The sequence below is a fragment of the Myotis brandtii genome, unplaced genomic scaffold (genome assembly GCF_000412655.1).
Source record: "Myotis brandtii unplaced genomic scaffold, ASM41265v1 scaffold654, whole genome shotgun sequence".
Classification (NCBI taxonomy): Eukaryota; Metazoa; Chordata; class Mammalia; order Chiroptera; family Vespertilionidae; genus Myotis; species Myotis brandtii.
Genome location: NW_005370538.1, coordinates 1,204,553 through 1,214,840, shown reverse-complemented (window position 1 = coordinate 1,214,840; position 10,288 = coordinate 1,204,553). Strand labels below are relative to the sequence as shown.

At 39.6% G+C, this 10,288-nt stretch overlaps 1 protein-coding gene across 1 annotated transcript in view; it reads right to left on the bottom strand.

Moving 5' to 3' along the window:
- Positions 1 to 2,922: 2,922 nt before the first annotated feature.
- F9 (coagulation factor IX) overlaps positions 2,923 to 10,288 on the bottom strand; it is a 38,462-nt gene continuing 31,096 nt past the window's right edge. Inside the window, exons 7-8 of the mRNA XM_005880797.2 lie at positions 5,309 to 5,423; positions 2,923 to 4,532 (exon numbers count right to left, since the gene is read on the bottom strand). Of these exons, the coding sequence (XP_005880859.1) occupies positions 3,985 to 4,532; positions 5,309 to 5,423 (663 nt within the window). The 3' untranslated portion in view covers positions 2,923 to 3,984. The remainder of the gene's footprint in view (positions 4,533 to 5,308; positions 5,424 to 10,288) is intronic.

Here is a 10,288-nt window from a genome sequence, read left to right as displayed (position 1 = left end):
TTAGAATCACGAGTATCTCTGTTCCTATTTTTATTCATCTCTCAACTAAGTGGGTAACTCTCCTACCAGAGTGAATTGATCTGGCCAGTAGTTTGAAATATTACTGTCTTGTGATAGTGTGTAGAAACTTTGGTTCTGTTCCAGAAACCGTTACCGCTTTATATGTATAAGAAAGGGTCTTCTTGCTGTTCTTCCCTTCTGATAACTTTATCCATAGTAGAGGCTGAGAGGAACTCTGGCAATCTCAAGGCAAGCCATAACCCTGAAGACAGGGCGAAAATGGTCTGCCTTGAAAGTACTATTAGAGAAAATGAGTAGAGTGATCTATGTACCTGGACTGGTTGAAAAGGATAGGGATGCCACAGTCTTTTGCCTACTGTGACTCTCATTGGCAGCCTCCATAGTTTGCAGAACATGATTGTTTTTGTAGTTTTAATCATGAGATTTAGAGATGGCATAAGCTTCAGATTCAAAAGGAGCGGTGATTCTGAGTGCTTTGCCCAGACAGGCCTGTTAACCGCTGAAATGTGTTTCCTGGTCACCCACATCTGTACTGCATTGTCAGAATCCCAGCTCCAGTGGGTTTTTGAAGCTTTCTTTCAAACCTCAAGCAATAGCTTCTGGAGTAGCCTGCTGTCTCTGTGCTGCATATGTCTTACCCAGTAGAGTTACAATGAAGTGAGTTGAAATGTTGCTTGAATGACTGCGTGCCAGATGACACTGACAAACATGCTCTAGAAGTCAAATGTAACATCTGACAGTGCTCTCAGCTGGGTTAAAAGCCAGACACCAGCAGCATAGGTTCATTCCACGTGTATTTACTGAGTTCCTGCTATGAGTCAGAGATGATAGCTCCAGTCTGTTATTTGATTGCCACTCTGCTTTTCAGGCTATCTGTTGGTCTTCTTGATTTGGTCACCTGTTTATCAGTTATCACTATTGAGAATTCTAGGCAGTTTTCAGTCCAAGTTCGCTGAAGGGATTACCACCAATGCAGAATTCCCCAGCTGCTCTAAAAACATAGACAGTGCTCCAATTGAAAGCACTATACTTTCATAGTATGGAGTGGGAGACCTGAGTTCTAATCTTGGCTCTGCCACTGTTATTTTGAGCCTGGCCTTATCTTGGCTTCAATGTCCTCCTCTGTTAAATGGGCAGAGTGGTCTGTATAGTGTCTAAGGGCCTTTGCAGCTCTGACATACATAGATCGGACATTGTTAGATTGCATTCAGAAGTTGTTGCAAAATTATAATGAAGCAGTTTTGTGAACTGGTCTGTCATGGTTAAAGAGAGTTGGGGAGAAAACCCATTCTTTTTCCCTTGGCAGAGAAAATTGGACTGTACTTAGTTCCTATCATCACTAAGCAACTAATATTCAGAAAGAATAAAAAGCAGTTATATTTAAACAGCAAGTTAAAATGACTGCACTATATTAACACACTTTTCTTCACTCAGCAAGAGTTCTATTTTAACCTGTAACTTCCAATACTGCAGCAGCATGCTTCAGCCCATTTAGGTTAAGTAGCTACAGTCATTTTGAAAGTACTGATGATTCTTATATGACTGCAAATGTCCTAGGACCTCGGTAGTGAGGGCCTGGCTCTGATGCCGCTGGCTCTTTGGTGGGCTTACAGGACCCATATTTTTAATGTGGCAACATGCTACAGGTGGCTCATGATCAATTCAGTCATTTTCAAGCTCATGGAAAAATGGATAATTGGCTTAGAGAGTTAGGGGCCCAGGAGCTCTCTCTTTGCCACAGGGTAGACCAGTCACAGAAACTGTAATGCCATGCTACCACTGCTGCCTTTGTAAGGAATGGGTGGTTTCCATGGCAATAAGGACAGAGTGGCTCACTTTTATGGATTACAGAGCACTGGGTCTATAGACTTTTAGTCATTCAAATTTGAAGTAACTAGTTTGCATGCATTAATTAGTATCCTCCTTAAACCTAAGGTGGGCAATTAGTGTCTCCTCCCTCTTTCCCTCCTTTAACCAACAATAGAAGAACTGATTTATTTTATTTTTTCATGAAATCTCAATCCCACTCATTAAGTATGGCCTCTTTTCATGACACTCAATACAAGACTCATTCCTACTCTGGAATAAACATGGATTCAGATTCAGCTGACATTTATTGAGCATCTACTGTATAGTAATGTAGTAGGCACTGACAAAGCATTTTACATACATTATTTTAGTTAACTCACAAAATATGTAACTCACAAATTTAATGAACACTATTGGTATGTGGTACACAGTAATCCCTCGCATATTTTTAAATAAAGGAATATAATCAGATTATCAAGGCCAAAAAAGGGCCTTTGGAGGGCATCTGTCAAACACCTTCATTATACAAATGGAAAAATCAAAGCCAAAAGGTGGATTGAATTATTCAAGACCATATTCTCAGCTATTTCAACTCAGTTGTCCCAGGTGGCTCCACACTACCTCATATAAAAGCTGAGTGCTAACAGAGCATCAAATCTCTGATGTGTTATATTGCTTTTGTACATATTCTTTTGATTGCTTTGCTGAATGTAGTGTTTGGAATCCTTTTCTGTGAATGATTCAACAACAAACACTTTTTGAGAAGTTAAAAATACATTTATTGATATTTATTTTGAAAAACTAGAGTATTAATTGGAATAACTTGTAAGAAATCAGCAATAGTGTGGCTTGGCTGGGGTGACCGATTCACATCAACCAAATTAAAAAAAGCCAAGGTCTGAACCAAAAACACATCAGTTTATTAATTCATAAAGGGAAATATTCTGTCTAACAGATTGAAGTACTTGTGCTGGTTGGTTAGCAACTCTATAGAAAATTTAATATTGAAGGTCTGATTATAATAAAACAAAAGTTGCTTGGTGGGCATGAAACCAGAAGACGAGGAGTTAGTTGGCTCATTGGAATAACTTACGTCTGTGAGCCTTTTCTACCCTTCTCCACTGTGGGGATACACTAATTAGGGGTACATGATGCTCTTGTTCTCTAATCTGGGCAACTTCTTTAGCCCTGGTTAGCACTGGAGACACACTGATGAATTCTTCCTTGCTGACTCTATTAGTTCTATACTGCAAACTGATCTCTTTCTGTTAATATTTTTTAGCTTTCTTAGCTATAATACCATGTCAGTTTGAATTCATAGAACCATTTCTAATCAGACTTCCATAACAATACAATTACAAGGTCTTAGGGAACTATTCTGATAAGTCATCCCTTCCATTATATATGTATTTAATAACGTGACTCTCTGAGAGGAACTTTCCCCCTAAGTTCTTTAGACCTTACTTCATCCCTATGCTCAGATAAGCAAATCCAAGACTAAACTGAAGACAAGTCTGGGTTTGATAGATATATATCATTGTGCATACCAGTAAAACAGTATTATGCTTTCCTTCCCTCCTCTATGTGTAGGGAAAAGAAGAGAGAGAAAGAGAAAAAATGATTTAGAGATTAGAAGTTGTAAAAGATAAAGGATGCAGATATAAGAGTACAGAAAAAGAAGTAGTATTTCTGATGAGTTTTAACCTGTCAGTTGTCCCAGTGTTCTTCCTTTATGAGTGTGATGTTGGACTTGTGATGGACTAGACCAAATATCCTGGATCTGATATAATACATATTGACGTTTTGGTGGGAGAAGTAAGAAATATCTGGAACATGGAATGCTGCTGAGGAGGGAGAATCAGGGAGTTGCTGGTGGAGAAATATAATGCCTGATGATCAGGATGAAGAAAATAACTTCACATTTTTTTCATGGTCACAAATTATTACCACACTATATTTCTCAAATGATTTGATTTTCTAATTTATTTATTCTACAAAATATCAATTCTAGACAGATTTCTCCCCATAAAAAGAAAAATCAATATTCACCGAATGTATATGTTCAAATCTGATGAGAGGGGAAAGTGATTAGTTAGTAAAAGACCTTGTTCATTTTTAATCCCAAATATGTGAACCTTGGAGATACATTTTTCTTTAAGTGAGCTGTGTTTTTTCCTTAATCCAGTTGACATACCGGGATACCTTGGTATATATTCCATATTTTCCTTTCACTGCACACTCTTCACCCCAGCTAATAATTCCAGTTAAGAAGCTGATGCCTTCCACTTCAGTAACATGGGGTCCCCCACTATCTCCTTGGCATGCATCTTTACCTCCCCCATGGAAGCCAGCACAGAACATGTTATTATAGATGGTGAACTTTGTGGAGCGAAGGCATGTGGCTCGGTCAACAAGGGGAACTTTAAGGTACTGAAGAATTGAAGCTGATCTCCCTCTGTTGAAGACTTTTCCCCAGCCACTCACATAGCCAGACCCAAATTTGAGGAAGATGTTTGTGTATTCCCTGTCAGCAATGCAAATAGGTGTTACATAGCTGTTTAGCATTAAAGGTTCATCCAATTCCAGAAGGGCAATGTCATGGCTGTACTTATTAATAGTTGCATTGTAGTTGTGGTGAGGAATAACACGAATCACATTTCGCCTTTGCTCTGTAGGCTCCTCCTTTTCGGTGTTATGCTCACCTATTGAAAACAGATTTCTTTTTCAGTCACTATCTTTCTCATAGAGACACACACATTTTCCAAGTGTCCACCTAGCATCACTTACTTAACTGGCATTTCACCCATTCAAAACAAATTTTTCTTCAGTAACAAATAGCCTTTCACATAAAGAAACAGATTTTCAAAGTGCCCACTTGGCATCACTGAATTAACTGGCAGCCAAGTGTCAAAGATCTCAATCTTATATTGGTATGATTTAGATAAAATGTAATGAGGGCCAGGGCATACTTTTTAGATCAAAAAGTGATTCAGGACCCATCATAGACATGGTTCTGTTCACCCTTGCTGTTACAAGTCTTACATTGTTCACATGTGATAATGAATCTACTTCTCATGAATTTTATTCTAGACTTCCCCAATTTCAAGTATTTTGATTTCTTTTTGCTCACAAATAATACATTCATTTGGTCATTCATTCAAATGTTAGAGGGCCCACTACAGGTTGTGCCAGGCACTAGAGATATAAAGATCAGTGTTATGACACAGCTTTTGGGAAGGCTCAGTCTGGTAGGGAAATGGAGACATCAATAAATAATTGTTCCCCACTGAAGTGAGTGCTAATAAAAGCACACCAAAGAACTCTGGAAAGGTTGGAGTTTGAAGCAAGTTGGGTTTTGAAAACATGGCCTCTCTACCACTAGCCCAAGTTATTTAACAATTATCCTATTAGACCTTCATAAAATATGATATACTAGTCTTATAGAAGATGTTGTAGAGTACTATCCTTATTTACTTACCAGCAATAATGGTAATTTTAACACCAGGTTTGATACAGTGGGCTGCAGTTACGACCCATTTTTCATTAACAATGGAACCTCCACAGAATCCTTCAACTTTATTATGCAGAAGGACCTGTGGAAACAAAATTATGAATCTTATTAGATAATATATTTGATTTAAAACTAAGTAAATATGTGTGCTGTTTATAGGAGTTGGCAAAAGTTGGCTTGTAGGTGCTGGCAGACCTGGAGTGTTTCTGGAAAGTGTTAGTATTGCAGATGAATTAGTATTTCTGGAGCATAATTAAAAAAAGCAATTTCTGTAACTGTCTTGAAGAGAACATTCAGTGAGAGCCAGGGGGAACTCTCACCAATATGAGGGAACAGCTTCTTTTGGGAATCTAGGGCCCTTGGATTCCATTTCCAGGTGCGTCAGATTATCTGATTGCAATAATTATACATTGAGACATGCACTGACTTGACTCCTTGAGATCAGTAGTTATTATTGAGTATCCTGACCCTGCATGAGGAAATATTTTTTGCAGCAGGCTATTAGAAGAAAAAAAAACCCCATTGATTTTTAAAGGAGATTTTTTTCAAGCCCTTTTTAAACAGGAATATTATGAAACGAGACCTATGGCCTCCATAACGGCTATGTTTATGGCCATCCAGGCAATGAGGAACAGAAAGACTCATGCACTCCTTCCATTGTACCTAACCATATTTGACTGTCCCTGTCTGGATATGCCAGCTGCCTTTGTCCTAAAAGTTCTATTTTTTTTTTTTTTTGGTGGTGGTGGTGGGGCACAGTGGATAAAGATGTTTGGGCACTGCTTTGAGCCTGGGCATTATTAGATAAGAGGCCACCCCAGTCTTACATCTGCACATTCATTGCATAATCAGAGTGGACAATGAATATTTTCACCACCTCAATGACTAGATCAACTTGGAGAATTTCACTTCCAATGTAAGCAAGAGCCTGATCAACCACTTTAGGAAGAAAGCCGAGAAGGTGAACGCTAGAGGGCACACTTAACATTTGGTAAAACCTTTCTGGGCACTGACTAGCTCAGTGGTTCTCAACCTTCCTAATGCCGCGACCCTTTAATACAGTTCCTCATGTTGTGGTGACCCCCAATTTCATTGTTACAAATTGAACATAATTAAAGCATAGTGATTAATCACAAAACAATATGTAATTATATATGTGTTTTCCGATGGTCTTAGGCGACCCCTGTGAAAGGGTCTTTCGACCCCCAAAGGGGTCGCGACCCACAGGTTGAGAACCGCTGGACTAGCTCTTGTGAATAGATGCCCTTTTACTAAATAAAATACACATAGCCCCATGTGTCAGCCCATTCATAAACTAGGGGAAGGAAATGGTTAGTTCCTTTCAGTATGAGTTTGAGAAGGTCCTTGGGACATATTCTAGTGAAGATTCTTTTTGTCCTGAATTCAATTTACTGAACATCTGCTAAATCCTTGACACTGAAGCACCAGCCTCCTACCTGGAGACCTATGGAGCTGACTCATTGCAAGCTTCTGATCCCCCTTTCCATACTCTAGCTTTCCCTCTCATTCTAGCTATTGCTTTTCATTTTGAAAAGTTGTAAAAATATAGGAGAACTCACATAATATAACAAACCCCAGTGTACCGACCACCTAGACCCGTGGTCGGCAAACTGTGGCTCGCAAGCCACATGCGGCTCCTTGGCCCCTTGAGTGTGGCTCTTCCTAAGCCTTAGGAGTACCCTAATTAAGTTAATAACAATGTACCTACCTATATAGTTTAAGTTTAAAAAATTTGGCTCTCAAAAGAAATTTCAGTCGTTGTACTGTTGATATTTGGCTCTGTTGACTAATGAGTTTGCCAACCACTGACCTAGACTTAACAGTCTTCTTAAGTATTTTAGAACATTTATTGATTGCTTACTATGGACTAATCATTGTGCTAAGTGTTTTATGTACATTTAATGCAACACATTGAGGGTGATATTAATATTTCCATTTATAATGAGCTAACTGAGGTTTAGATATGCATGTTAATTACCCTAAGGTTAGTGGTGAAGCTAAGATGCAAACCCTAGTCTGCCTGGCTTCAGAATCTATGCTTCTAAGCATCCAGTATTTCTCCAAGTGTGGTTGGTGGACCAATTGAAGTAGAATCATCTAGGATGCTTGTAAAATGCAGATTTGGAGGCCCACCCAGGCTTAATAAGAATATTTAGGGGATGGGACGAGAGAAAAATGAAGATCTCTGGAATATCCTTATGCATAATTAAATTTGAAAAATTCTGTTTCAGAATTCCCAATGGTTGGTGAACTATGTTTTAAAACTGCTCACTCTGATATGAATAACCTGTGAACACAGACAATAGTATGGGGAAGACTTGGGGTGGGGTGGGGGTTGGGTGGAAGGGACAAAAAGGGAGAAAATAGGAGAAATCTATAATACTGTCAACAATAAGAAAAGTGCTCACTCTGGGCAGATATAGCTACATAATTTGTGGGGCTCAGTGCAAAATGAAAATGTGGGACCCCCCTCCCCGTTCAAAAGTCAGGGAAAATGGTATTGAAGACATTAAAATACAAAATTTTTCCTTTTCTTTGGTGGTTTCTGGCAACCTATCAGGGTGTTTTTAATTTACTATTTAATGTCATGCTACCTTAGGCATGAGGGGTATATACAGGGAGGGCAGATACTCACAGGTGCCCAGGGGCTGCATCTTGAAATTTAGCATGCAAGCACACATGCTCCATACCCTCCTCCCACTAGACTGATGTTCTGTGCCCCAGCAGTGGTAAGAGTAAGTAAATCTTTCCTTCCCACTGGCCCACTGCAGCAATCAACCGCAAAGGGGGGATTCCCAAGGGGTTGCAACTTATATGCCAGAATGTGCTCAGTACCTGGAATAGAGGTGGGCAAGAGGCTCACTCCCACCATTCATCTTCCAAATGTTCTGTGACATTTTTGCTCCCTAGATGCCATGTGACCATGCCCCCTCCCGAGATGGCATAGGGTATGTGCACCCATACTTAACCTTTCTTGTGACTGTGCAGGAGGAGGACGACAGTGGTAGCTATTGGGGATGAGGAGATGTGCTATGGGTTGAGGGTGGCAGTAGTCATTGGGCAAGTGTGAGAAAGGAGAGTCAGGGTTGGCCAAGGCACCAGGGAACAGGGAAGTGGGAAGTCAAGAATCCATCCCCTTGTGTTACTGAGAAGTGAGACCAATGATTCAAGTATCCAAGTCCCTAGCCCAGTGATGGCGAACCTTTTGAGCTCGGCGTGTCAGCATTTTGAAAAACCATAACTTAACTCTGGTGCCGTGTCACATATAGAATTTTTTTGATATTTGCAACCATAGTAAAACAAAGACTTATATTTTTTATATTTATTTTATATATTTAAATGCCATTTAACAAAGAAAAATCAACCAAAAAAATGAGTTCGCGTGTCACTGCTAGCCCATGTATGCCTCATTGTCTCATTGGACTTGAATTATAAAACACAAATGCAAAGCATTGAACTCCAAATGTAGGACCCCTCGAATGCAGGGCGCTGTGCAAGGTGCACTGGTTACAAGTTCGCGAAACTGGCTCTGACCCCAAGTGATTTTCATCATCAAACAAATTTGGGCAATATTGTCCTATATTGGTCCTAATGGTTGCAACTGAATATCTGTTCAAGTAACTGGGGTTAAGAATCAATTTCTGTATTAGAGATGAATTAGACATTTCTCAGCTTAACAAGCTAGTAAGGCCAGACTGAATGATATCCACAGCCCCTGGATACAGAGGCTATGATGTAGCCAGTCTGATTCCAGCCAAAGACTTGCTGCCAGAGCTTCTATTGCTTTCTGGTGGGTGATCAAGAAATATGGTTGTGTCCTTTTACGCCTGAAGAGCCTAAATTTTAGCAAACATCTTTGTCAAGAAAAAGTCCTAAAATATATTCACATTTAAAGATATCACAAAAGGCTTGGTTGTGGAATGTTTGCTTGACTACCTCAAGATCACAGCTATCTAAAGATTAGCTATTTGGGGATGAGCTGTCTGCTTGACCAAGGACAAGTTCTTGTAAGACATACCTTTGAAGAATGATGGGGAAAATGGGAAAGCGTATGTTCTGAGCAAGACAACTGAGTTCTGACCTGTCAAACATTTTCATGTTTGTCATGACCTAAGAGGAGCCTGTTTTCTTTCTTTCAGACACACACACACAGATACACACAAAGTACGTCCACATGAATCTACAAAATACACATTTACACGTCTGTTCTGATGCTCTTTATTGACAATGCCAACCCAGAGTAACAGCTGTTGCCTTGTTCACTTCCTAACCTTTTAACTTGAACCTAGCATTTCCTTGTGATTTTAGTAAACCTTTATTCTTCCTAAATAGCCACCTCCAGTTTACAAAAATATTTTTCTATGTTTGCATACTCATTCTCTCTCATATAAAAAGCAAAATCATTTCTGCATGATGTATAGCTTGTTATGCCCACAGGTGTGATTCATCCAGCCCTAAGCTCTACTTCATTTTTCTGGGCACAGGGGCAATGATCACTTTTGGTTTTTAATAACTGGTTAACTAGACTAGTGATTGAAATAGATTTCATCAGAAAACATGCTCAAAGTCACTAATCATTGGAGAGATGCAAATCAAAACAACAATGAGGTACCATCTCACACCTGTCAGAATGGCTATTATCAACAAGTCAACAAACGACAAGTGCTGGAGAGGATGTGGAGAAAAAGGAAACCTCGTGCACTGCTGGTGGGAATGCAGACTGGTGCAGCCACTGTGGAAAACAGTATGGAGTTTCTTCTAAAAGTTAAAATGGAGCTCCCATTTGACCCAGTAATCCCACTTCTAGGAATATATCCCAAGAAACCAGAAACACCAATCAGAAAGGATATATGCACCCCTATGTTCATAGCAGCACAATTTACAATAGCTAAGATTTGGCAGCCTAAGTGCCCATCAGCAGATAAG